This window comes from Poromitra crassiceps, assembly GCF_964638095.1.
Source record: "Poromitra crassiceps genome assembly, chromosome: 14".
NCBI lineage: Eukaryota > Metazoa > Chordata > Actinopteri > Beryciformes > Melamphaidae > Poromitra > Poromitra crassiceps.
The window spans coordinates 32411049-32436196 of record NC_139633.1 but is presented as its reverse complement, the minus strand read 5'-3'; the positions used below and the strand labels follow the sequence as shown (position 1 = coordinate 32436196).

The window sequence follows — 25148 nt, the reverse complement described above, 5'->3', positions numbered from 1 at the left end:
TTAAAAAAAAACCTAAACTAAACTTGTACCACTGTTCCTTCAGAATTTGTAGTTGTCATAGACTGTGCTCCATAGTTGATTGCTCTATTGCTGACAAAAAATGTGTTATTGTAAGTCGCTTTGGATAAAAGCGTCTGCCAAATGACGTAATGTAATGTAATGATATAATATTATTGTTTTAGTAAAGTGTATCACTCAATAGTCAATACAAAAAATAATGGCTTTTATATAACCGAAAGCCTATTAGTCTGCAGATAAAACACAAAAGGCATAGTAATTTATACTCTTATTGGCATGATGTTACTGGCAACATATGAGCTGTCTGAATTTTGCATTGGGGCCAGTTCTATAGTGAGGCATGGAAAGTCTCACTGTAAGCCATCCTATCATATCTGTGTCGTTTCACTTTTGACTGAAAAATGATGCCTCTAGATTAAAGAAAAGACACTATGTGATGTTGACTGGTGTGTTTTTATGTAAATGTGCGCATTCGTTTTCTTTATTATTGGTAGATCATGACTGCCCCGCAGCAGCTACGTTAGCTTTTTTTTTTTTTACCTTTATTTACCCAGGCGAACAAGTAAGAACAAATTCTTATATACAAAAGCAGCCTGACAAGCTTCACGTTACCTTACATGTAACATTAGCGTTAGTTGATTTGGAGACACAAACCCTGGACATTTCATTTCGGGTAATGCATGAGGTTCTCTATGGTTTACGCCAGCTCTGGGAGTATGAAGTGCTTCAAATGCGGGGATGTTTGGTCACAACAAGCTTGTGGACCTCTGCCTGCTGAACTACTAGGCCATAAAACCAGTTAGCCACCACAACAGCTCACGTTAACGCCAAACAAATCCGCTGCCTCCTCCCCACGTTTGGTTTAGCGTAACGCCAGCTCAGACTTTCCCCTAATCTCAGAAACCTTGCGGGACATGTATTGCAAATTGCAATAGTGTTGTTTTGTTATCATTTGAAACTGTCAACAGCCACACTGGAGGCGGCCATGTTTCGCCAGCTGCTTGTGATGTCATGAGCACGCAACAACAATACTCCACTTCCAATGCAAAACAAAGCCAAGTTGGCGCCGTATTATCGGGGGCTATTTTATCGGCTAAAATGTCATTATTGGAATAATAAATAATAACGCAAAATGGCCATATCGGCCGATAATTTATCGGTCCGCTAAATATCGTGCATCCCTAGTACTTTTCCCATCTCTGTCCCCCTTAGAAGCAACGTGGCATTGATTTCTGGTTAAGCCTACAAAAATATGTCATCCCTGCGATACTCTATACATTCAGGCAGTGTCTTGTCATTGACGCATCGTCAATGGGTCAACATGGGGGAAATATAATAATAATAATAATAAACATGTGTTTTCTATAGCGCTTTTCAAGGACTCAAAGACGCTGTACAAAAAGAAACACTAAAGGGGCGGGGACGACGTAAGTGCAACAGACAATGGACAAACACGACACAGGCACACAGGGATAGGCAGGGGGGAGCTAGGAGAAGGCAGAGTAGAAGAGATGGGTTTTGAGACAGGATTGGAAGACAGTGAGGGAGTCTGATTCTCTAATGTCCGGGGGGAGAGAGTTCCAGAGCTTGGGAGCTGCCCTGGAGAAGGCTCTGTCGCTGAAACTGCGGAGGTTGGATTTGGGGGTGGAGAGAAGGCCGGCAGAGGTGGATCGGAGGGAACGGGAAGGTTGGTAGGGGGAGAGGAGGTTGGTGAGGTATGGGGGGGGCAGTTGGTGGAGAGCTTTGTATGTGATGACGAGGATTTTGTAGGTGATCCGGGAGGAGATGGGAAGCCAGTGGAGTTGTTGAAGGACTGGGGTGATGTGGTGCCAGGATTTGGTGTGGGTGAGGAGACAGGCGGCTGCGTTTTGGACCAGTTGGAGTCTATTGATGAGGGTGGTGTTGGTGCCATAGTGGAGTGAGTTGCAGTAGTCCAGACGGGAGGAGATGAAGGCGTGAATGCGTGTTTCAGCAGCAGGGTGTGAGGGACCGGATCTTAGCAATGTTGTGGAGATGGTAGAAAGAGGTTTTGACAATATGGCGGATATGGGGCTCAAGGGAGAGGGTGGAGTCAAAGATTACACCAAGGTTGCATGCCTGAGGAGATGGGGAAACGGTGGTGCAGTCGATGGTGAGTGAGGGGTTGTTGAGTTTGCTGAGGGTGGATTTGGAGCCGATGAGGAGGAGTTCAGTTTTATTGCTGTTTAGTTGAAGGAAGTTGGGTTGCATCCAGACTTTTATTGCAGACAGGCAGGAGTTGATATGGGAGAGGGGTGGGTTCTGAGGGGATTTAGTGCTGAAGTAGATCTGAGTGTCGTCGGCATAGCAGTGGGAGTTGAGGTTGAAGTGGCGGAGGATCTTACCAAGGGGGAGGATGTAGATGAGGAAGCCTTGGGGGACACCGTGTGAGACTATGGAGGGGGCGGAGGATGGGAGATGAAGTGGAACGGTTGGAGAGGTAGGAGTGGAGCCACCTGAGTGCGGTGCCTTCGATACCGAGAGCATCAAGTCTGGACAGCAGGATGACGTGGCTCACGGTATCGAAGGCTGCACTCAGGTCGAGGAGGATGAGGAAGGTGAGGGATCCAGTGTCGGCAGAGGTAAGGAGGTCATTGAGGACTTTGAGGACTGCAGTTTCTGTGGAGTGGAGTGGGCGGAAACCGGATTTGAGGGGTTCGAAGAGGCTATTGGAGTGCAGGTGAGTTTGGAGTTGTGTGGCGACAAGGCGTTCCAGGGTTTTGGAGAGGAAGGGGAGGTTGGAGATGGGCCGGTAGTGGTTGAGGGTGGAGGGGTCGAGACCAGGTTTCTTGAGGATTGGGGTGACAGAGGCGGTTTTGAAGGCGGAGGGGACAATACCATGGGACAGGGAGGAGTTGAAGAGATTGGTGAGGTAGGGGCAGAGGACCGGGAGGCATGATTTCAGCAGGGGGGTGGGGAGGGGGTCGAGGGAGCAGGTTGTGGGTTTCGATGAACTGATGAGTTTGGAGATGGTTGAGGGGGTAACTGGAGTGAAGCAGGAGAGGCGGCGGTGTGGGGGAGGGGTAGGCAGGTCAAGAGGGATGGAGAGGAGAGGGACTGGAGTAGGGGCTGCTGGGTCAGACACGGGGGACAGTGATTGATGAATGGTGGTGATTTTGTCTGCAAAAAACTGAAGAAAAGAGTTGCATAGGTCGGGTGTGGAGGTAGGGAGGGCGTTGGTGCGGGGTTTGAGGAGGTTGTTGACGGTGGAGAAGAGTGTTTTAGAGTTGTGGCTGGGGTCATTGATGATGGAGGAGTAGAAGGCAGACTTGGCGGCAGTGAGGGCTTCTTTATAGGTGGAGAGGTAGATTTTGAATGCTTGAAGATGGATGGTGAGTGAGATTTTCTTGCAGAGACGTTCCAGTTGGCGGCCAGTTTGTTTCATGGTGCGGAGGTGGGGTGTGAACCAGGGGGCAGAGGAGTTGAAGGAGACGGTTTTGGTTTTGCGGGGGGCAAGGGAGTCGAGGGAGGCAGACAGTGTGTCATTGAGAAAATTGGTGAGATCATCAGGTGAGGTGGAGGCTGGGTGCATGGTGAGAGCTGTGGTGAGTAGGTCGGAGAGTTGCAGGGGGTCGAGTGCTTTGGTGTTCCGGAATGTTATTTCTCTGAGGGTTTGGGGGCGTGGGGAGGGGGATGAGACAGTGAACTGGATGAGAGTGTGGTCAGACAGAGGGAATGGAGTAGGGTGGATGTTGAGAACCAGTAGATTGGCAGAGCAGACAAGGTCGAGGATATGGCCTTTGACATGGGTGGGGAAGGTGACGTGTTGGGTGAAGTTGACGTTGTCCAGGAGAGAGGTGAGGTCGGATGCAGGTTTACAGGTGGGTGAGTCGATGTGGATGTTGAAATCGCCGAGGAGGAGTAGATGGGGGGAGAGAGATGAGGCTATTGTGAGGACTTCGGTGAGGTCGGACAGGAATGATGGGTGGGGTTTGGGTGGACGGTAAATGAGTAGAACAGTGATGGAGCAGCAGGTTTTGAAAGCCACGAGTTTGAAAGATGAAACTGAGGGGAGGGTGAGTTCTGTTAACCGGTAGTGTTGTTTGAAAATGACAGCCAGGCCGCCTCCACGGCGGGAGGGGCAGGGTTTGGAGATGTAACTGAAGCCAGGGGGAGATGCTTGGTTGAGGGAGAATAAATCATTGGGTTGTTGCCAGGTTTCGGTGAGGAGGAGAAAGTCAAGTGAATTGTCAAGAATTAGTTCATGCAGGAGGGGGGCTTTGTTATTAAGTGACCGGGTGTTGAGGAGGGCGAAGGTGGGTGGATGGAAAGGTGGAGTAGTGGGGGCACGGTGGAGAGGACGGAGGATAGCCAGGTTGACAGAGCGGGGGGGTGTAGTGGAGGGGGGGGGGGGGGGGGGGCGGTGGGAGCTTATGGTTTGGATGAAGGAGATAGTGGAGGAATGTGAATGACGGGAGTGTTTGGGGCCACGGTGGAGGTATCGGCGACGGCGGAGGATGCCAGCAGTGCGAGCAGTGATGAGGGCAGTGGGGGGTAACCGGTAGTTATTGTTAAGAAGTAAAAGTTGATGGGAGGAGTAGTGGAGGTGGAGGGAGAGCAGGTAGCGAGACCAGGGTGTACCATGCAGCAGAAGGGTGGGGTTAGCGGGGATAGAAAGGGTTAGTAATGTTAGTAGAAAGGAGAGAGGGTTTAGTAGGGGAGCCATAGGGATAGATAAGTGAGTGAGTGGGATGTAACGTTAGCAGCAGTGGGAGTAAGCACGGGGGATGGGTGAGCTACTCACGGTACCGAGGGGAATTGGATGAGTGCAGCCAGGGGAAGATGAAGTCCAGAGAAAGGCGGAAATCTGGGAAAATTAGTGGTCCAGTAAAAATGAAAAATGAAGTAGAAGTCCGAGTGTGAATAATCCAGAAAACGTTAACAGGACAGAGCGAGCAGGGCAGCTCCAAGCAGGCCAGGTGTAGCGCTAACAGGTGTTGTTGTTGGCTAGCGTTAGCCGCAGGGCCGTAGCCAGAGTTCCGAAATAGGGGAGGTCCAGCAAGGGGAGGCGGATTCGGAAAAAATTTGAGGGTTTTTTTCCCCCTTTTTTAGCCATATTTAGAGTAATATATCATTTTAAATCAACATTAGGATTATACTGTTGTGATGTCATTATTCAGTATATTCTCTTTCATGTCACCACCTGCTCAGCTCTCCTGTCAACATAATTGTAACTAACAAACACAAACTGTTTGCCAAATTCATATCAAAATGACACCTACAAACACAGGTACACAACCCAAGCCGTACACAACACACAAAGTCATCATCGATAATAAAAAAAACATACAGAGGGACATTTATTTATTCCTGATAGGAACGATTGAAAAATAAAATAAAATATATTATGTTGTTTTTAACTTTACACCACCTCTTTTTGTTACTTATTGGGTCATGAAACTGAAACCATGCATATAGCCACCTGCATACCTGACTTCGGGAGCTTGGCAATTGGCATCATGCATGATTAGCCAGTAGCATCCCAACGTGTCACACAGGTAACATTACTTAAGAGACAGACTAGACACTTACTTTCTTGGTTGTTGCTAAAAAATCTGTCAGTGTCACTCACTGTCTGTCGTTCACTCGCTCACTGTCTCGCAGCTCGCTCACCTTCAATTATCTCGCCAGGCAGACAGAGAGTCATCACTCACCACCATGCTGCTGCTCTCTCAGAATCAAGTTACCGCGGACGCGGCGTCAGATGACTTCCTGCCTGACCTGCCTTTCGTTTCAAAATAAAAGAGATCCCGTGTTTTTCATGCTTTTCCATGCAGATTGTTTTATTTTTTTCTCTGAAATATTAGGGGAGGTCCGGACCTCCCCGTCCTCATAGCTAGCTACGGCCATGGTTAGCCGGCTAGTAGGGGGCAGGGAGAGTGAGGTGGTGAAAGACATGAACAGGGAAGACAGATAAAGAGAAAACAAACACAAATCGACGGGGAAACAGAAGAAAGTAGGTGAAGAGCAAAGGAAGACTGACAGAGGAGCGGCAGCCACAGACGGCGCCAGCAGTGCCCACCGACAGCAACAAACACACACACGCAACAGTGCCGGAAATCCTCCCGTTCTCCCATTCAGGATAGTTAGTGTAACCGAGGTGAATCAGCGCGGATTCCTTGTGAGTCCCGAGTGGTAGAGAGTGGATTGGTTAAACTCACTCCCCAGTATAAACACATGTTAATCAGCTCCGCCAAGGGAGCTAGCTCTCTTGGTGGAGTGGTTAGTGGAGTGGAGTGGTTAGTGTCTTTGTCTAGACTACTGTAATAGCCTTTTCTCTGGTCTCTCCAAAAAATAACTTGAACAACTCCAGCTCAGTCAGAATGCTGCTGCTAGAGTTCTAACAAAGACTAAGAAAACTGATCATATTACTCCAGTTCTTAAGTCCTTACACTGGTTGCCAGTGTGTCATAGAATAGATTTAAAAAATACTGTTACTAGTCTACAAATCACTTAACGGCCTAGGCCCAAAATACATCTCTGAATTGCTCCCACGCTATGAACCGTCTAGACCTCTCAGGTCAGCAGGGTCCGGCTTACTAACTGTCCCTAGGATCAAATCAAATCATGGGAAAGCCGCATTCACCCAGTGATGGGCAAGCTACTTGGAAAATGTAGTAAGCTAAGCTATCAGTTACTCTCGATTAAATATAGCTAAACTACATTGAAGCTATCCCCAGAGAAATGTAGCAAGCTAAGCTAAGTCTGAGCAACATGGCAAAAGCAGCTTGCTACATCAAAGCAACTTTTTTTCTCACATTGAATCAACTTCATGTCAAAGAACAACTTTCCACCAAACAAATAGGCAGGCAAAAAAAATCTCATTTTGATTGTTTATTATATTATAAAACACACTGAAACTCTCACTGGCACAATATTAAAAAACGGACAATAAAACCTGAACGTCTTCTTCATCACTACCAGTGGCTCTGCCATCTTTCAAAGTTCGTTGCTGAAGCGACTTCGCCAGCACATGCCATATTTTGCCCTACCCTTAACCAATCATCAGTCTTCATTGCCTAAACCCAACCCAATCAGAGGCAGCTAGTGCCGGGTCTTGCTGCAAGAGAGGCAAGGATGCTAAAAAGCAAGGATCAGACAACAACACTTGTTGCCAGTCATAATGGAAATGGAAGTGCTTTATTGGCTACACAGGCACACTTGACATGCAATGTCTCCTCCTGTTTAATCCAAACCGCAGCAGAAATCTCCACTGCGTGCTTTGCTCATGGATTTTCTCTGGCGAGTAGCTTTTGCAAGAAGCTACAAGCTACGTGGGTCTATAAATAGCTTAGCTACTGAAAAAGCTACTTGGTTCAAAAGTAGTGAAGCTACCACCAAGCTACTGAGAAATGTAGTTAAGCTATGTAGCTTCGCTACTTGTAGCAAGCTACTGCCCAACACTGCATTCACCCACTATGCTTCTGCTAGCTGGAACAATCTGCCTGAAGACATCAACATTTACTTACTTTTAAAAATAGACTAAAGACTTTTATGTTTACCGTCGCTTTTAACTGCTGACAGATAGAAAATTAGTTTTATTCCTCTGTTCCTCCTAAGTTTTTAACTATTTTTGCAACTACTCTGTTGTGATGCTTTTAAATGTCTATTTTATCCTCTTCTTTTATTCTCTTATTTTCTTGTGTCGACCATCTTATGTGAAGCACTTTGAATTGCCTCTATCTGATTTTATGCAAACCCAATGCTGTGGCATGTACGGGCAACAGAAGACGCAAGGTACCAGTAGAGGGTTAGTCTCGGTTTCCAGACGTTTGGTGAGGGGCGCCAACAGCGCCACCTTACCACCAAACTTCTGGGAATTTACTGTTCCAAATCTGGTTCAGAGCCCGGCGAGAATGGCCGGCAGCAGACACGCCTACAGTTATTATTAGAATTTTATTTGGTAGCAGCAATGCAATGTTTCATAGTTCCAATATAGAGCAAGACACTGATGTGCTGCAAAGAGAGTTTATACCTGTTGTTTATTTTACAAAAAAAAATCCTACCCGGAAGTGGTCCGCTTGCTACTGTGAGTCATCAGCAGGCTCTGTAACGTTAGCCTCAGGAGTCGGGCTTATCGCTGGGGGAAAGACCTCTAGCCGCCGGGGCCGGATGAAACACGTCCTATTAACAGGTTATGTTTGTTTCTAAGTGATTAATATGTTTCTCCGCAAACGCGACAGCACCGGTTCTGCATGAGCGTCACTGCCCCCAGAAAGCAGGGCCGCCCACAACACTCATGATTCGTTCTCCGATGCAAGGCTTCCAACAGCACCACCTAACGTTATGAAAAGATTTAAATAGTAATATTCTCAGTCTTACAGTAGTGAAACGGATTAAGACTGAGGGCTGAGTCTAGTAGAGGGTATGCTTGGCGTCCAAACTACAGTATAAAGACAAAGCTGTTGAAAGAGGATAAAATAGACATTTCATCCTCTTTTTTTATTTTCTTATGTCATCCATTTTATGTGAAGCACTTTGAACTGCATCTGTGTATGAAATGTGCTATACAAATAAACTTGACTTGACTTGACTCCCAAGCCGAAGGTCGGCGGTTCGTACCCACCCCTGGGCAATCCCTTAACATGGGTTGCTGCAAGTACCACCTACACAACGCCGTTACATTGATGCCGTGAACCCGGATGCCCAGTGGGTGTGGAGTGAGTTTAGGGGGGTGAGTGTAACCGAGGTGAATCAGCGCGGATTCCTCATGAGTCCAGAGAGGCTTGGTTAAACTCACTCCCCAGTAAAGGCATGTTAATCAGCTCCGCCAAGGGAGCTAGTTCTTGGTGGAGTGGTTAGTGTCTTTGACTCCCAAGCCGAAGGTCGGTGGTTCGTACCCACCCCTGGGCAAGCTCTTAACATGGGTTGCTGCAAGTACCACCTACACGACGCCGTTACATTAGCATTTAGCTGCTAGCACAGCCCAGGCAGACAGGATCGGGGATTTAACCCCCGCAGTAAACGCACATCTGAACAGACGTCTATGTACCTGCTCTTGACTCCCCAACCGCATGTAGCACCGTCGGCTGGTGAGTCAGCCCATTGAGATGTTTTCTTCCTCCACCGTCTAGTCTCACGCACCAGCTGTAGTAACATTTTGTGGGCGTTCCCACACATACGTGGGGGTACGGTGGTGCAGTGGTAAGCGCTGTCGCCTCACAGCTCAAAGGTCCTGGGTTCAATTCCCACCTGGGACGCTGTGGGCGCTGGAGTTGTGACCCCCCATATCCTCAGTGCCTACTGCCCAGGTGGGCTATCTCGTCCAAAGGGCCTTTCTGTGTGGAGTTTGCATGTTCTCCCCGTACCCCCCAGGGGGTTCCTCCGTACATAACCCCCGACTAAAAACATGCAGAAGATCGTCATCCGACCAGTGACGACAACATCTGAAGTTGGTCCAATGATGGTCCAATGAAGGTCCCCAGGCGCTGGAAAGAAATAGCGACCACTGCTCCTGGCCTGCCCCCTGGAGGAAAGGACAAGCCTGGATGGGTCAAATGCAGAGGACATATTTCACCGGCCACCGTCAGCATGAGTGTGTGTAGTGGCCGCATGCATGTGTTGTAGTGTGTTCGTGTGACAATAAAGACGGGCTGCTGTCTGAAATCGTGTTTTTTTTTTTATCATTTTTTGATACGAATATACAAGGGCACTGTTTAACTTCCTGAAGCACATTTTCAAATGATTTTAACCCCAATCTCACAATTTTGGTTGGCACGCTAGTGCTGCATGGGCAGAGAAGCGACACAAAGCACATGTCCGTCATGCTCCCTGCCATTTTCGTTTTAAAGTATCCGTAGCGGAAAGCACCTTCGCGCAGTGGCAAACCCCGCCCCTTAGCGCCACCGTCAAATCAACAAGCTCATAAAATAAATTTGGGTCACACGTAAATTGACAGGGTCGGTCGGAAACCGGAACCGAACAACTTTTTTTTTTAGGCCCGGTCACCTCCTTCCGGTTCCTCGGGACCACCATCCATGAATCCCTATCATGGGATCTCAACACCAGTCTCAAGATCAGCAAATCCCATCAGTGACTCTACTTCCTTTATTTTTATTTGACCTTTATTTAACCAGGTTTGTCTCATTGAGATTGAAAATCTCTTTTTCAAGAGAGACCTGGCCAAGAAAGCAGCATAAAGTTACAGACACATTTTAACATAAACAATACAAACAAAAACATCTAAAACGTAAGAAAATACACATCCATTTACTCAGCAACAGGGTTGTATACAAGTTCATTATGGATCAAAACATTTGCAGACCTGGATTTCAGCTTCCTCCATATTTTTTACCCTGGTTTTAAAAATACTCATAGGGACTAGCACCTGGAGGTTTAGTGAGCGTTGGAGTTCATTCCAGGCCAGAGGGGCAGACACCTGGAAAGCTTTCTTGCCAAACTCAGTCCTTGTCTTAGGTACAGTCAGCAGGATGCAGTTTTGAGACCTAAGCTGATAAGAACTATTTTCTTGTAAATTAATGCAGGAGCATAGATAAGATGGTAGTTGTCTCAAGATGGTCTTATAAATGAAAATAAACCAATGAGACATCCTCCGTAACGTTAAGGAGGGCCAGCCTACGCTCATGTAGAGGGTACAGTGATGTGTCCGGGACTTCAAATTTGTCACAAACCTAAGTGCACCATGATACACTGTGTCCAGCTTTCACAACGCTGTCACAGGTGCAGACATATAAAGAATGTCACCATAATCTAATATTGGCAAGAAGGTAGCCAAAACAAGCCTCTTTCTAGCCTCAGCATAAAAACACGCTCTGTTTCTGAAATAAAAACCTAACTTCAGTCTTTTTTGACAAGAGTGTCAATATGTGCTTTAAAAGTAAGACCATCATCTATTATAAAACCTAAATACTTATATGTCGACACTCTTTCAATAACCTTGCCCTGCGTAGTCATTATGCCTGGGACAATTGGTTCCTTCTTAGATTTGGAAAAAAACATAAGCTTGGTCTTGCCTGCATTCAAGACAAGCTTCAGCTGGTGCAACTGTGCCTGAACCATATCAAAGGCTATTTGTAGCTGTTCAAAAGCCCTTATTAAAGATGTTGCACAACAATAAATGACGGTGTCATCAGCATAAAAGTGAAAAGACGCGTCTGGCACATTTTTACCCACATTATTGATAAAAATTGTAAATAAAAGTGGACCAAGCACAGAGCCCTGTGGCACCCCCTTGTGGACAGTTAAGATATCAGATAAATTTTCCATCAAACTTTACACACTGGGTTCTATCTGACAGGTAGTTTTTAAACCAGGCAACTGCTATATTGGCTAGTCTATTTAGCAGGATCTCATGATCGACAGTGTCGAATGCCTTAGATAGGTCTATAAAAAGACAGACTCCATGTTGTTTGCTATCCATTGCAGCAATGAGATCGTACGGTGTGATTTCCCTCGTGTGATTATATTATAGCCATTGCAGGTGCTGGCGGGCTGATGCTATCTTGCTCAATACTGCATTAATTTCAAAAATCTCTGCTCTGACTAGTTAGAATAAATAAATATATTAATATATTAATATTAAACATACAAATTTCCAGAGTGACAAAGAAAATCCTTTAAAATTTTGTGATGGACCTGGTTGGTCTATCTGAAGGAAAGTGCAGGCTCTCCTGGTGTTTCTACACTCAGATATGCAGCATGTTACAACATGTGATAATATGATTCACATTCACTTTTCAGCAGCCCCCCCCCCCCACACACACACTGACTTCCATAGTAAAGCTAAATTAGATAAATCAAACTTCCACATGCAGTATTGCTCTCTTTATGATTAAGTGTTATACTTTCATTTGAATGTTACATTTGTTGGTTTAATAATAACAGGGCTAAAGAAAGCAATCCACTACCACCTCCTGTTTATTTGTGCAGTATACTTTTTTTTATGTATATTGTTTCTGCTGGTTTCTGTGCTAGAAGAGGAAGTGTGACTTTCAGTCCTGTTTACCAGCTCACAGAAATACAGGAAGTGAAGACAGATAACCACTAGTGATGGTGAAATGAGCAACTTTCTGAAGCATTGTGGGTTTCTCACACACTGGGTCTAAAATGTGTTGAGCACTCAGAGCTTCATATGAGATGAAAAATATCACCCTCTACTGGTGAACAGAGTGTAGCACAGTAAACAGATGACTAGTCACAGCCAGAGCCGTGTATAGAATCAAATGGTACATTATCAGCTTCATTTTAGCATTCAAAATTAGAGTGAGACCCCTTCCTGGTTGTTCATTGGCTAATGCTTGCTCTGCTCTCAACGAAGGCGGTCGCTTTTTCTTGTCTCTCCCTCTCTCCGTCTCTCCCACTGCCTGCTCACTCGTCCTGACCGGGCTACTCTTCGAAACTATCTGAAGTAATCATGGAACTGATAAGCTGGTCTCTCAACGCAATTGACAAAAAAAATTCCACGAGAAGCGCTGGTTCAGGGGAACCTATCTGCCCAGACGGTACTTTTTCTGCGGGCTATATTATGGACTCATGGGAGAAGTGGCGGGTTGTCTGCCTGGCAGCATTTGGACATTTGCTTCTTGGATTGAGCGTTGCCCTAGTCTATCGGAAAGTAAAAATGATGGGAGCCATTCAAGAAAGCCCAAAGCTACCCGTCATGTTAAACATGTTAAACGAGGTGGGCCGAGCCGTGAGTACTCAGACTGTTATGACTTCTGATCAGAATCGCAAGATGGATGGTGCGATTTCTGATCTGAATCGCAAGATGGATCACATTTTGGAGAAATTCACTGCTCTGCATGGAAGTGCTTAGTTGGAGACCATGTCTGGAGCAGAAATCAATTGGAATGCTGTTTTCCCTCCCCTAACCAAACATCCTATCTTGATTCCGGCGCCCCCACTCGCTTGTTGGCCCGGCAAGGCCGCTCGCAAGAAACTCCCCCTGAAGATTCATTGCAATGTAGAGCTCTACACCTCCACCCCTCCCCCGCCCCTCATGGACACCTGTTGTTGACTTTGGTCTGGGCATTTTGAGGCTGTCTAGCTGTCCTAGCAAGGAGTCTTAGCTTAGGAGTGATTCCAGAACATTCTCAGAGAACTCTGAGCAAGGAATGGACAGAAACTCCTATCTTAGTGAGGAGGTGTGGTTGACCCCGTTGCCAGGTATGAGTCATCATTTCAAAAGCTGTGATTGGTTGATCCTAAAAGCTAGATAAAAATACACTTTTGGTGATAATGAGCATAGAATGGACCGCCAAATCAATAAACTTAATCATAGAATCTAATCTCTATGAAGACTGTGTAATTATAAATAATATTTTACATAAAAAGAAAATCTCTGTTAAATGAATAGTAAGCTATACTTCAAAATTATCTTAAAAACAACAAGAAGTGGCAATTGGCTGGCACATAATGTCCCTCGAAAAGCTGTCTGAGGCCACTCTCAGAGAGCATTCTGGCATCATGTGTTGAGCCTGGCCATTTAGCAACAATGTCCAAAATCTTATAGTCAGCATTGCAAAAAATTGAACATTGATGCTGTGAAATCTTTTCCTGTTCACGAAGACGGGTTCATCTTCTGACGGTGCAGTTATTCGGACGTGTGTCCCATCGATTACACCCACAACACCGGGGAATCCTGCGATGTCCATGAATGCCCTTTTGTGAGCCTGTAAAGTGTGGACATCCAGCGGAAATGAAACAAATTGTGTCACAATATGAGGCTGTGACAGCGCTGTCAGTGTTTGCTTGATGACCCTGCTGATGGAGGGTTGTGACAGACCCAAGTCATCACTGCTGCATTGTTGCATTTTACCTGTTGCTAAATACCTCAGTGTTGTGATGACTTTCATTTCCGGTGATATTGCATTGTGGCGTTGGGTTGGAGAAGTAAGCGCATCTCTAATGAGATCAACCACGAACATGATTCCTGCACGATCCAATCTGTAGCGTTTAATTAATTCACTGTCATCCAGTGTTTGGAGAATATCTCTCCTGCCTCTTCTTTCCGCCATTTTCTCCTCTGCTTAGGGAACTCCTATGCCTCTTAACACATTGAGTGCCAGCCATGTTTTCATTCCTGTAGGTAAGTTGTGCCAGGGGTGTTTTTGACGATTCTGGCTCATTTTAGAACAGCCGAGGATTCTTTTCTGTTAAGAATTCATGAACACCAATCATCTAAAAATAACTAATAGAATGTGTGCTTTCTCTGTCTAAAAGAGTTAGTTTGCAGAGTTAGTAGTTATGTAGATATTAGCCGTTGAGTACAGCATGGTTTCAGCGTCTGGAAATTTATTCAGAGATAAATGGCTTTTTGTGAAACAGTCACTTTAACCATTCATTTTTGGCATCAGTAAGACCGTCAGACATTCTAAACAATAGTTTTGAACAGTAATTTCCTCCATAACAACAGGAAACACCCCTCTCATTCAAACTCCTCCCTCCGTGTGTCTTCTCCTCCTTCCTCCTGGCTCTAACAGCGGGCGTGTCAGAAGCGCGTTGCTGCTGCCTGCCTGCCTGTCTGCGTGCCTGCCTGCCTGCTTGCCTGCGTGCGGGGACGAGTCTGAAATGGATTACTGTAAAATCGCCTCGCCATTTCCTTGAATGGCTTGCTCCCGCGGTGTGTGTGTGTGTGTGTGTGTGTGTGTGTGTGTGTGTGTGTGTGTGTGTGTGTGTGTGTGTGTGTTCGCGCGTTGCTCCGCGGCTCTGGGGGGAGGGGATCTCTGTCCGTTCTGTGTGTGTGTCTCCGGGCTTCTGACTGTAAAATCGCCAAGCCATTTCCGCGGGAGGCGGCTGCTTTTGGTCCACGGGTCCCGTGGCTGTGGCTTCTCTCTGTCTCTGTCGCCACTTAGTGGTCGGTAAAATAGATTACACACATGCTCTTGCTCCAATAGTTATCTCGAAGATGTAAAAGGGGTTGATTGATGTCCCACCGTCAAAAAAACATGTAAGACGAGTTATTTCGGCTCTGGCACTCAAGCGTTGGATTATGTAAGACGAATTATTTCGGCTATGGCACTTAAGGTGTTAAAAGTCCTCTTCCCTGCTCTTAACAGATCTCACCTTAGGAGCTCTCTTAAGAGCTAGTATTCTTTAGGAATACCTTTTATCTTTACTAGGATCTACTCTTCACTTTTAGGGGAAATTCTAAGAAAACATCATGATTCTAAGAATTTTCTTAGAATTTGGCCACTAGGAGCAACTCTTTGCACTAAGAATCTTTAGGAATACGGCCCCTGCTGTGTTGTCGCGCTCTTCACCCGCCGCCGAGATTTGTGTCGTGACCCTGAAAGGAGCTTCAGGCTAGTGCTGCACGATTTGGGGGAAAGGTGCGATTAGCGATTAGGGTGGACAATATTGCGATTGCGATTGTGATTGCGATATAATAAACAAGAGGTATCTAGGGATGTGCCGGCATGAGTTTTTGACGGTATGATAACCTTGGACAAAAATACCACGGTTTCACGTATCACAGACTAAAATACATGAAATATGTTACAATTTAAAATATATTAAAACTAAAAAAAATAAAACAACTTGAAATAAAATTATCTTTACAAAAAAATAAAACATTTTGAGACATTTGCCTGTCCCAAACATGTAAAAAAGAAACACCAGAAAAATAGAAACTGCACTGTGTTACAGCACATAGAAGATGGCTCAGACTGGCAAAGTTAGTTACATGTCTGTCGAGTAATACAATGATACACCCCGTTTATTTATTTTGTAGCGACAGATGGCCTTAAACGCCACACTCACATGACGCTTCTTGAGAGAGTGGTGCGGTAACGTGCATATTTCTGCATACTTTATCGAGGGACCATGAAGGCGTCATGTGACAGGCTAAACGCTAGTTGAAGCCTGGAGGTGCTGCTGCTGGCAGCTGCGACAGTGTTTTGCTATCAACCTTGTTAATCTCGCTATATTCTTCATCACAGCGGGTCATTACCCACTGTGCACTAGTTCTGCATAAGCACCTGCAGCTCTCTCCTTATTTTACTGACGTTCTCACTAATCACACGGCTGTTTACATGCGTTTCTGAACGGCAAGCTAGTTATTAGCATAGCTAGCTGTTAGCGATCATGGATGTTCTCTCTCTCCCCCTCGGTAAAATGTAACTTTGCTGCGCATAACATTACTAATTTGCGGGAGTGCATGGGAGAAGCCTCCCGCTAGTGTTGATGCCCACAGTGTGATGGCAGAGAAACGTATGTTTGCTGCGTCGCGTGTAACGTTAGAGGACACACACACACACACACACACACACTCAAAAAGACGTGAAAAAATGATAATAATTGCACACTTTTGCGGTTATGTAATCGCACGTGCTGACATCGCGATTGCGATTGCGATTAGATTAATCGTGCAGCACTACTTCAGGCATACTTCACACATAAACACACAGACTCAAGGACTCATATATACCGGTACACATACACAAACACGCACGCACGCACATCCCACCCCATCCCACCACCCTCTTCCCCCACCCAATCCCCCCGCCTTCACACACTCCCCCTAGCTTTTTGCACCCTCCTCCCCCCCCCCCTTTTTTTTCCTTCTCTGACACATCCGGCGCTGTATGTTATGGCAGCCTCTTGCGTTTGTTGATGAGCTAGTTGCAAAGGGTGCAGCGCACGCTGCGACTGGCAGCAGGGATGGTCTTTTGGAATCTGTACATATTGCAACAAATGTATATGTATTGTATAATATTGAAGTGTGCCTTTATTACTCTCAAACTAGTAATAATGTTCCTAGTGTATCTTTTAATAACCACTACTGCCTGATGTAAACCAAAGTGCCCTTCTGGGACATGTATTAAAGTTGATTGATTCATTGATTGATTGATGAGTCATTCAAAAGTAGAGCGAGACCCCTTCCTGGCTGTTGTTCATTGGCTAATGAGTCACACATTTTGGTCCTCCGCTGATGCCACTCTCTCTCTAAATTGCCCTGGTGGAGGAGGCGGATCCTACAGCTAACTAGTCTGTAGCTTGAACAGAGACATGGTAGACCCAGGCAGGGGATAGTTGTAACATTTTGGACATTTCTGTCTGTATCTTGGAGCTCTTTAAAGCCAGTGCATTCAAAATTGTATACAAACTAATTACATGTGTCTGCTATCATAGTGTAGCTGTTACCTCTGCAACACATACAGAAAATGCATGGCTTAGTCTCAAACACAACGAGTGAAATGTTACAATCCACCCCATAGTCTGGGTTAGTTGTAACACACCTTGGGGTGAAATGTAACATTATGAAGTAAGGATTAAAACAAAAACTTAAGATATTGAAAGCTTTTTATTTAACAATTACATTACTTTTTAACATACAGTAACTGGTGTGTGTGTGTGTGTGTGTGTGTGTGTGTGTGTGTGTGTGTGTGTGTGTCTCAAGTATGTTAGTTACTGTTATATAATCAAATTTAACAAATGTGCACCAACTGAATATTAGTGTGCTTAATTGTCTTGCACTGTCAGTCAGCTCTACACTAGTGTCTCCCCAGACTCAAATATTACGTTGAATCGCTGCGCTCCGCATACTACTGAGTCTGTATCACTTCACAGCCACTGCTGGGGTTTGGGGGCGCGTCTAGGGGGGTGAAATTGAATGAGTGACAGGTCGTAGCAGCAATGAGCAATGAGAGAGTGGTTCGAAAAATGGGCTGTGCCTCCCATGAGTGGGTTGAGAGAGAGATCTGCAGCATGCAGTAACATAGTGTATCAGACACAGAGAGAGCTCTGCAGCATGCAGTAACCTAGTGTATCAGACCCAGAGAGAGCTCTGCAGCATGCAGTAACATAGTGTATCAGACCCAGAGAGAGCTCTGCAGCATGCAGTAACATAGTGTATCAGACCCAGAGAGAGATCTGCAGCATACAGTAACATAGAGGCCATTTACACCTGGCATTAACATGCGTTTTCTGCCATCAGATTGCAATCAGATTGTATTTGATCACTTCAGCCTGATTCCATTTACACCTGGCACTAACATGCGTTTTAGGTGAACAGATTGCAATCCGATTGCTCTCCAGCTCGAACGTCATCCCACGCGCCCCCTTTCGTTTTGGCGGGCTTATTACAACAACACGGAGCAGAAAGAAGCAGACCTCACAAACTAATCTCCTATTCAACAACAACAACAACAGCGACAACAATTGAAAGAATATGTTAGCCATCCGTGAAGCTGCCCTATTGCATGGGCTTTTGTTGGTTTTTCGTGGAAGAAGCCGTCTTCAACAGCTAAAATACCAAGAACGAAGGCAGAGGAGAAATATGTTTTATGCGGCTGCTTTTATTACAGCTGTTATCAGTGCCACCACTGTCAAGGACTATCTGGGTGCGGGAACCCAGTCAAGACTGGTGGGAGAGGATAGTGTTGGGGACCTTCGAGGATGAAGACTGGGTGTCAAATCTGCGTATGCGCCGTCAAACATTTGATTTTATTTGCGATAAACTGCGACCCAACCTATCCAGAAGAGACACGCAGTTGCGCTCGGCAGTACAGCTGGAGAAACACGTCGCGGTGACAATTTGGTTTAACGTTACAGCTAACGATAGCCTGGTTTAATGGGGAAACTAGCGTAAATATGTATTAACCTTAAGGTTACGGGTATAGCAAGTTGAGGGAGGATCACAACATACCATCTTTATCATTGACAATGTCAATTTAATTCCCGTTGTCCTGTCGCTGGCACTGTTGGTGGAGTCCATGCTAGCGTTATTATCTTCAGAGTCGATGACGTCCCCTTCACCTGGACAAAACGATGGCCGATCACCTAGCCTTGTACCAAGACGCTGATTACATTACACTACATCTGATGTAGTGTAATGTAATCAGCATCTTGGTACAAGGCTAGCCAATCACCCAGCATTGCATCTATTTCTTTATCAAAAGGACACGTTGCCCTGCCCCTGCTACTTTTCTTGTTCTTGTTCTTGGCCTGTCTGTAAGCCAGTTTCAGGTGTTTAATTTTTCGCTGACATTGTAGCCAGGTCCTGTTGTGGCCATTCTCTGCCAGTTTCTTAGCCACTACTTAATAAATGGGTCGGTTGCGATATGCACTGCCAAGTTTAGCTTGTATACTTTCCTCAGACCAAATTGAAAGCAGACACTTGGTCTCCTCGTGACTCCATCCACGAGTGTCTTCATCCATAGCGTTAGTTAGTCCTTGCTGTTAACGTTAGCGTGTAACGCTAGCTCTGGCTGTGTTATTTCTTTGTGCTAACTAGATAAACTTTCGCGGCGTGCGAGGACGTATTTCCGTAATTTGCAATGTAGTTTTAGCAATCCAGTAGGTGGCGGTAAGGCAACATTTAAGGATGCCAACCGCCATAAAACTGCAAAGAAGATGAAGATTATGTATTTCCGTATGGTAGTTGCTGAATGCGTTTTGAGAGGACGCATTGCATTTACACTTGTGTTAAATGTTGTCATAATGCGTCCCTGACCACCTCCGGAGGTGGTTTGGCCGATCAGATTGCAATCCTTCTTCAATGCGTTTTGGGGGTGTTTACACCTGTATAAAATACAATCGGATTGCAATCTGATGGCAGAAAACGCATGTTAATGCCAGGTGTAAATGGCCTCATAGTGTATCAGACCCAGAGAGAGCTCTGCAGCATGCAGTAACATAGTGTATCAGACCCAGAGAGAGATCTGCAGCATGCAGTAACGTAGTGTGACCCAGAGAGAGATCTGCAGCATGCAGTAACGTAGTGTATCAGACCCAGAGAGAGCTCTGCAGCATGCAGTAACATAGTGTATCAGACCCAGAGAGAGATCTGCAGCATGCAGTAACATAGTGTATCAGACCCAGAGAGAGATCTGCAGCATGCAGTAACATAGTGTATCAGACCCAGAGAGAGATCTGCAGCATGCAGTAACATAGTGTATCAGACCCAGAGAGAGATCTGCAGCATGCAGTAACATAGTGTATCAGACCCAGAGAGAGCTCTGCAGCATGCAGTAATGTAGTGTATCAGACCCAGAGAGATATCTGAAGCATGCAGTAACATAGTGTATCAGACCCAGAGAGAGATCTGCAGCATGCAGTAACGTAGTGTATCAGACCCAGAGAGAGCTCTGCAGCATGCAGTAACGTAGTGTATCAGACCCAGAGAGAGATCTGCAGCATGCAGTAACATAGTGTATCAGACCCAGAGAGAGATCAGCGTAAGAACTCTCATGGGTCTGGCGTCGAGACTAGCTCTACACTAACATTTAAACTGAACAAATGTGCACCAACTGAACTTTAGTGTGTCCGAAAAATATTACTTAAGGCAAAAGTAGAAACAAACATAACCTTAATCCAGCACTGCTACAGCATAACATAATAGCTAAACACATAAACAGGTAACATGATGAGGTTAACCAAACACAATACAACAAACTTAAGTCATTTACGCACACATGATAAGGAGCAAACAAAGATACCACTCTCAAAGGGTAACGAATACTGAGGGTTTAAATACAGACAAGGTGGCTGAATGTAATTAGTCCGGAGTGCTGGCAGGTGTGCATGGGTGGGTGAATCAGGGGAAAGGGCAAATGTGAGGTGAGGAGGATCATGGGAGTTGAAGTCCAGGGAGTCACTATTTTGTACAGTCAGTCTTTCTCTGCCAAGACTGAGTCATACTGAACTTCAAAGAAAACATAAATACAATTACACATTTGCTTGGGGTAGTTTGTACGATTTGTTCATGTGTTACAACTGACCCAGACACTTGTAGCCATAGAGACAGTCCGCATGTCTGGGAACGTCCATACAGGCCCTAGGAACGCCCACAATAGCTGGCTCAGCCTGACTGGGGGCGTGGTCAGGGTGGGGTAAAAACCCCCGTTCTATCCATTCAGCAAAGTTAGAATTTAGCTGATAGCCCAGCCCAGGCAGACACGATCGGGTATTTAACCACCGCAGTAAACGCACATCTGAGCAGACGTCATGTGTTCTGCTCTAGAACCCCCAAACATGTAGTTTAGAGCCGCAGCACCGTCTTTTGGTGAGTCAGCCCATGAGATATATCGGCGGTTTTACCCCACACGCGCGCCAGCCGTTTAACATTTTGTGGGCGTTCCCAGACATGCAGACTGTCTCTATGAAGTAGCTTACCTTACAGTTACCAGCTAAAACATTAGCACTAACAATTTGCATGTAAAATAGACACATAATTAAAATGAGTTAAGTTTGATGAGTTTAACTACAAAGCAGGCAATGCTATCAAAAAAATAAATTAAGTAAAAATATATACTTTCTTACCTCAAAATTAGTTTTTTCCTCCTAACATTGGCTATATCTGCCACAGGCTGCTACTTCCTCACATGTGGACTAAGGACTAAACTGAGCATGTGCAGAGTGAATCAGGTGATTCATAACTTGCTCCTGATTGGAGGAATGGAAAGTGTTACAACTGACCCATGTTACAACTATCCCTGGTCTTCCACAGTTACTTGTGTAAAAAAACGACTTTGGTAAAAGTAGAAGTACTGATTCAACTATTTACTCAATTAAAAGTAAAAAAGTACAGGCTATAAAATATACTCAATGAGTAAAAGTAAAAAGTATTTTTACCGGATGTTTCTGTGCAAAGCTAAATGTAACTGAACCTCACATCATATATTAATAATATAATTTGAAGACTATTGAACTTAAAATATCCCCTACAAACGTGTTTTTATACATCTTAAAACTCTGTGCTGTAGTTTTTCCACAAAAACAGTCAAATTATCCCATTCAAATCCTTAAAATGACATCTATTCCTCCCTCATTCATATTTGCAGGATATATGAATATGCAAATCATTAATCACAAAAGTTTAACTGTTACAAGGTGTCTCCTACTTTATTGAAGCCTCTGGAGCACATACAAACACTGAGTTTCGAAAACACAAGCCAAGATGTAACTATACCCTGCTTGTCCTGTGTTTCTTTCTCTAGTGTCTGATCAGACAACTATTACGCCAAGTAAACAAGAGACTTGGAAAAAGAAAAAGCTACACTGCCAGAGCGTCTGGCTCGTTCGCGTCTGCAGTGTTGACAACTTCAACCTCACTTTCAGCGGCATCGCTCATGTTGCTGGTTCCTCTGGCTGACATGAACATCACTATTCACAGACGCAATTTCTCAGCGCGACCGAGAGTCCGTCTCTCGTCTCTCTTATGGCAGTGTTCTCACGTTTGGTGTGTGGTTCTGATACATCGATACATGATGTGGTCTGGTGGGTGGACTGTGCACTTTTTTTCCAGGTTATGTCAACGCCCCCTTAGGAGACTGTCTAGCCAATTAAGTTTCGTAACATTGACAGAGAGCCAATCACAAGCTGACATTTAGGGGACCGCACGAGTGCCATTCCATACTATTGGCGGAGCCTGGAATGAGCTATCTCTATTCATTCTGCCCCGTTTCTTCTCTGTCTTTCTTTAATCGTTGTTGTTGTGCATTCAAACTTAAGTAACGAGCTTGTTTTGAAAATGAGTAGAAAGTACAGATACTTGTGTTAAAATGTAGGGAGTAAAAGTAAAAACTTGTCAGAAAAATAAATACTCAGCAGTACAGATACCCGAAAAATCAGTAATGTACAGTAATGAAGTATGGTACTTTGTTACTTCCCATCTCTGGACCGAGGTTCCTTCCACATGTGTCATGCACTCATGAAAGGTCAGCGGTAATGAGGTCAAAGTTGAAATAATTTGAACGTGGAGCGCAGCGCTCGGTGGCAAATTTGAACGCTGTGTATTTATTTTATTTTGTGACGCTAAGTGTAGCACTGCTGCTGTACCATTGTTTTCCCATGGAGAGCAGTGACGCCCAATGATATGCAGCAGCGCTCTGCCCATAGGAAAACAACAGCACACCCTGGGGTGTTGAGCAGTTTTACAGGGGAGCATGTAGGGTTTTGTCCTTCCTGTGACATTTTTGGCATTTGGACTTTCAGACATTATTCGTCCCTAATTAAAAATCCAGCTCTGCACAGTCGCACGTAAAATGGCATAGCTGTGGCCCAACAGAATTTGCTCACTCACACACAGAGATTCTTATTATATTATTACTATCATGATTATTACTACTCGACTCGACTCGATTTAGCATCTCTGTGGAGGAACGATATATAAGCACTGCAGTATAAACCGGAAATTAATTTTACACCACTAATTGACAGTATTATGAGCCACACAATAGAGAAGAAGAAAAAAGAAGAGAAAACTGCAAACAATAAAACAAAAAAACATTTGCCATTTACCCCCCTTTTGTTGTTGTTGTTTCATAGTCATGATTCATATCTTAGCTGGTTGGCTTGCTTCCAGGATTCAAACTTTATAAGAATGTTCTGAAACGAATGAATGGGAAATTCACTTCCTGGAACCAGAGCCATTCAAAAATGAGAACTGCCAGTCAGATGAGGGCACTATTATCTGCAAGCTCACAGTTACTGCATCAATAGTATGGTCAACTAATCCTAATGTCTTCTCATCAGGGAGCAACGATGGTGACACCTGTAGAGCTGCTCTTGGGAACTTTGAAGGATTTGGGAGAAGACGAGTTCAATGAGTTCAAGTGGTTCCTGCAGCAGACTGGCATCCTGGAAGACTTCCCAGCCATCCCAAAGAGCTGCCTGGAGAAGGCAGACAGGCCGGGCACAGTAGATCACATGGTGCAGACCTACAGCGAATACACTCTGGAGGTGACCAAAGAGGTTCTGAGGAAGATCCCCAGGAATGATCTACTGCAACGATTATTAAACACCAGTTCAGGACCCAAAGGTAAGTAATGGGACAAATATAAAATGGGACTTTATGCAAGCATGCATCACATAAAATGATTTGTAAGATATGACATATATGACAAAATTATTTAAAAACACTTTTTGCCAACAATGTATAAAGTGTGAGTCCACAGTTAATCACGATTAATCGCACAATTAATTTGATCTGTTGTAAATCTACCTTAAACCGAGGTACCTTAAACCTGACATTTTCTTGTGCCAGTTAACAACACTTGAGAGCTTTGTGCAAACATACACTATTGCATGGGGGGTAGCTATTATCATTAGCTATTATCATTAGTATGGGTAAGTATTTGGCCATTGGTATTGTTATTATTGCTACTAGTTAGTGGGAATACGCAGTAACTAGTCTTAGCCTACTCTCTCTCAGTCTCTCTCAAATATATATTATATACATATATATATATATATATATATATATATATCAATTATGAGAGACCAGTGGGTAAAGTTTAACAAGCGAGCTTTATTCACGAATGGCATAGTTCTATGGCATGAAATGGTATGGAAACTAATTATATGGCATGGCAGCATGGCAACTGATTCTTTGGCGTAATGACTCCGTGGTAAGATGCCTCTCTTCTTGTGGTGAGAGAGGAGGGCATCTGCTCAGACTAGGATAGAGAATCCCCGCCCCCCCCCCCCCCCGTAGGGGATTCTTCAGGAGTCAAGATGTTGGTGGTGGACTGGGGAGGTGGGTGGGGCGAAACGCAGCTTCAGAGGAGGGGATACGATCTGCCCAGGTACAGCGACCATGGAGGTGAAGGATCAGGGAAAGCGGATGATGACGTGCTGAGCATGGCTATATGTACTGCCACCTCATAGCCTCCGCAGTGACGTCATATTGGCATGTTGACAGGGGCTGATTGCTATTGAGGATGGGGTGAGTCACACGTCATAACGGACGTCACACTAGGATTACACTTGACTTAGGCTGGGAGCTGATGTCTATTGTGATGTGAGGCAACATGACTGGTCTTCATCTTGAAACTAGGTCGAGACCAACATATATATATATTACAATCATCTGTCTCTCTCTCTCTGCCCTCATATATATAGACCGTGGCAGAGAGAGAGAGACAGGCAGAGAGAGAGAGACAGGGGGATAGAGAGAGAGGGGGGAGAGAGCTGAGACAGCTGCTCTTGTCTGCACACACTGTGGCTCGAGAGATGTGGAGGATAGCACAGTTAACTTCACAGAGTGCAGCCTGAGAGATGTGTATTCCCAGTAACAATACCAATGGCCAAATACTTACCCCTATGATAATAGCTAATGATAATACATGCAACAGTGCATATTTGAACAAAGCTCTCAAGTGTTGTTAACTGGCACAAGAAAATACCAGATTTAAGGTACCTCCGTTTAA

General features: G+C 44.9%; 1 protein-coding gene across 2 annotated transcripts in view; it reads left to right on the top strand.

The window, feature by feature from the left end:
• Positions 1-25148, top strand: part of LOC310789400 (NACHT, LRR and PYD domains-containing protein 3-like) — a 291155-nt gene that overhangs the window by 43562 nt on the left and 222445 nt on the right. For both annotated transcript variants that reach the window (XM_083651041.1, XM_083651043.1), the window contains exon 8: positions 23473-23758. In XM_083651041.1, coding sequence (XP_083507167.1) covers positions 23473-23758 — 286 coding nt within the window. The remainder of the gene's footprint in view (positions 1-23472; positions 23759-25148) is intronic.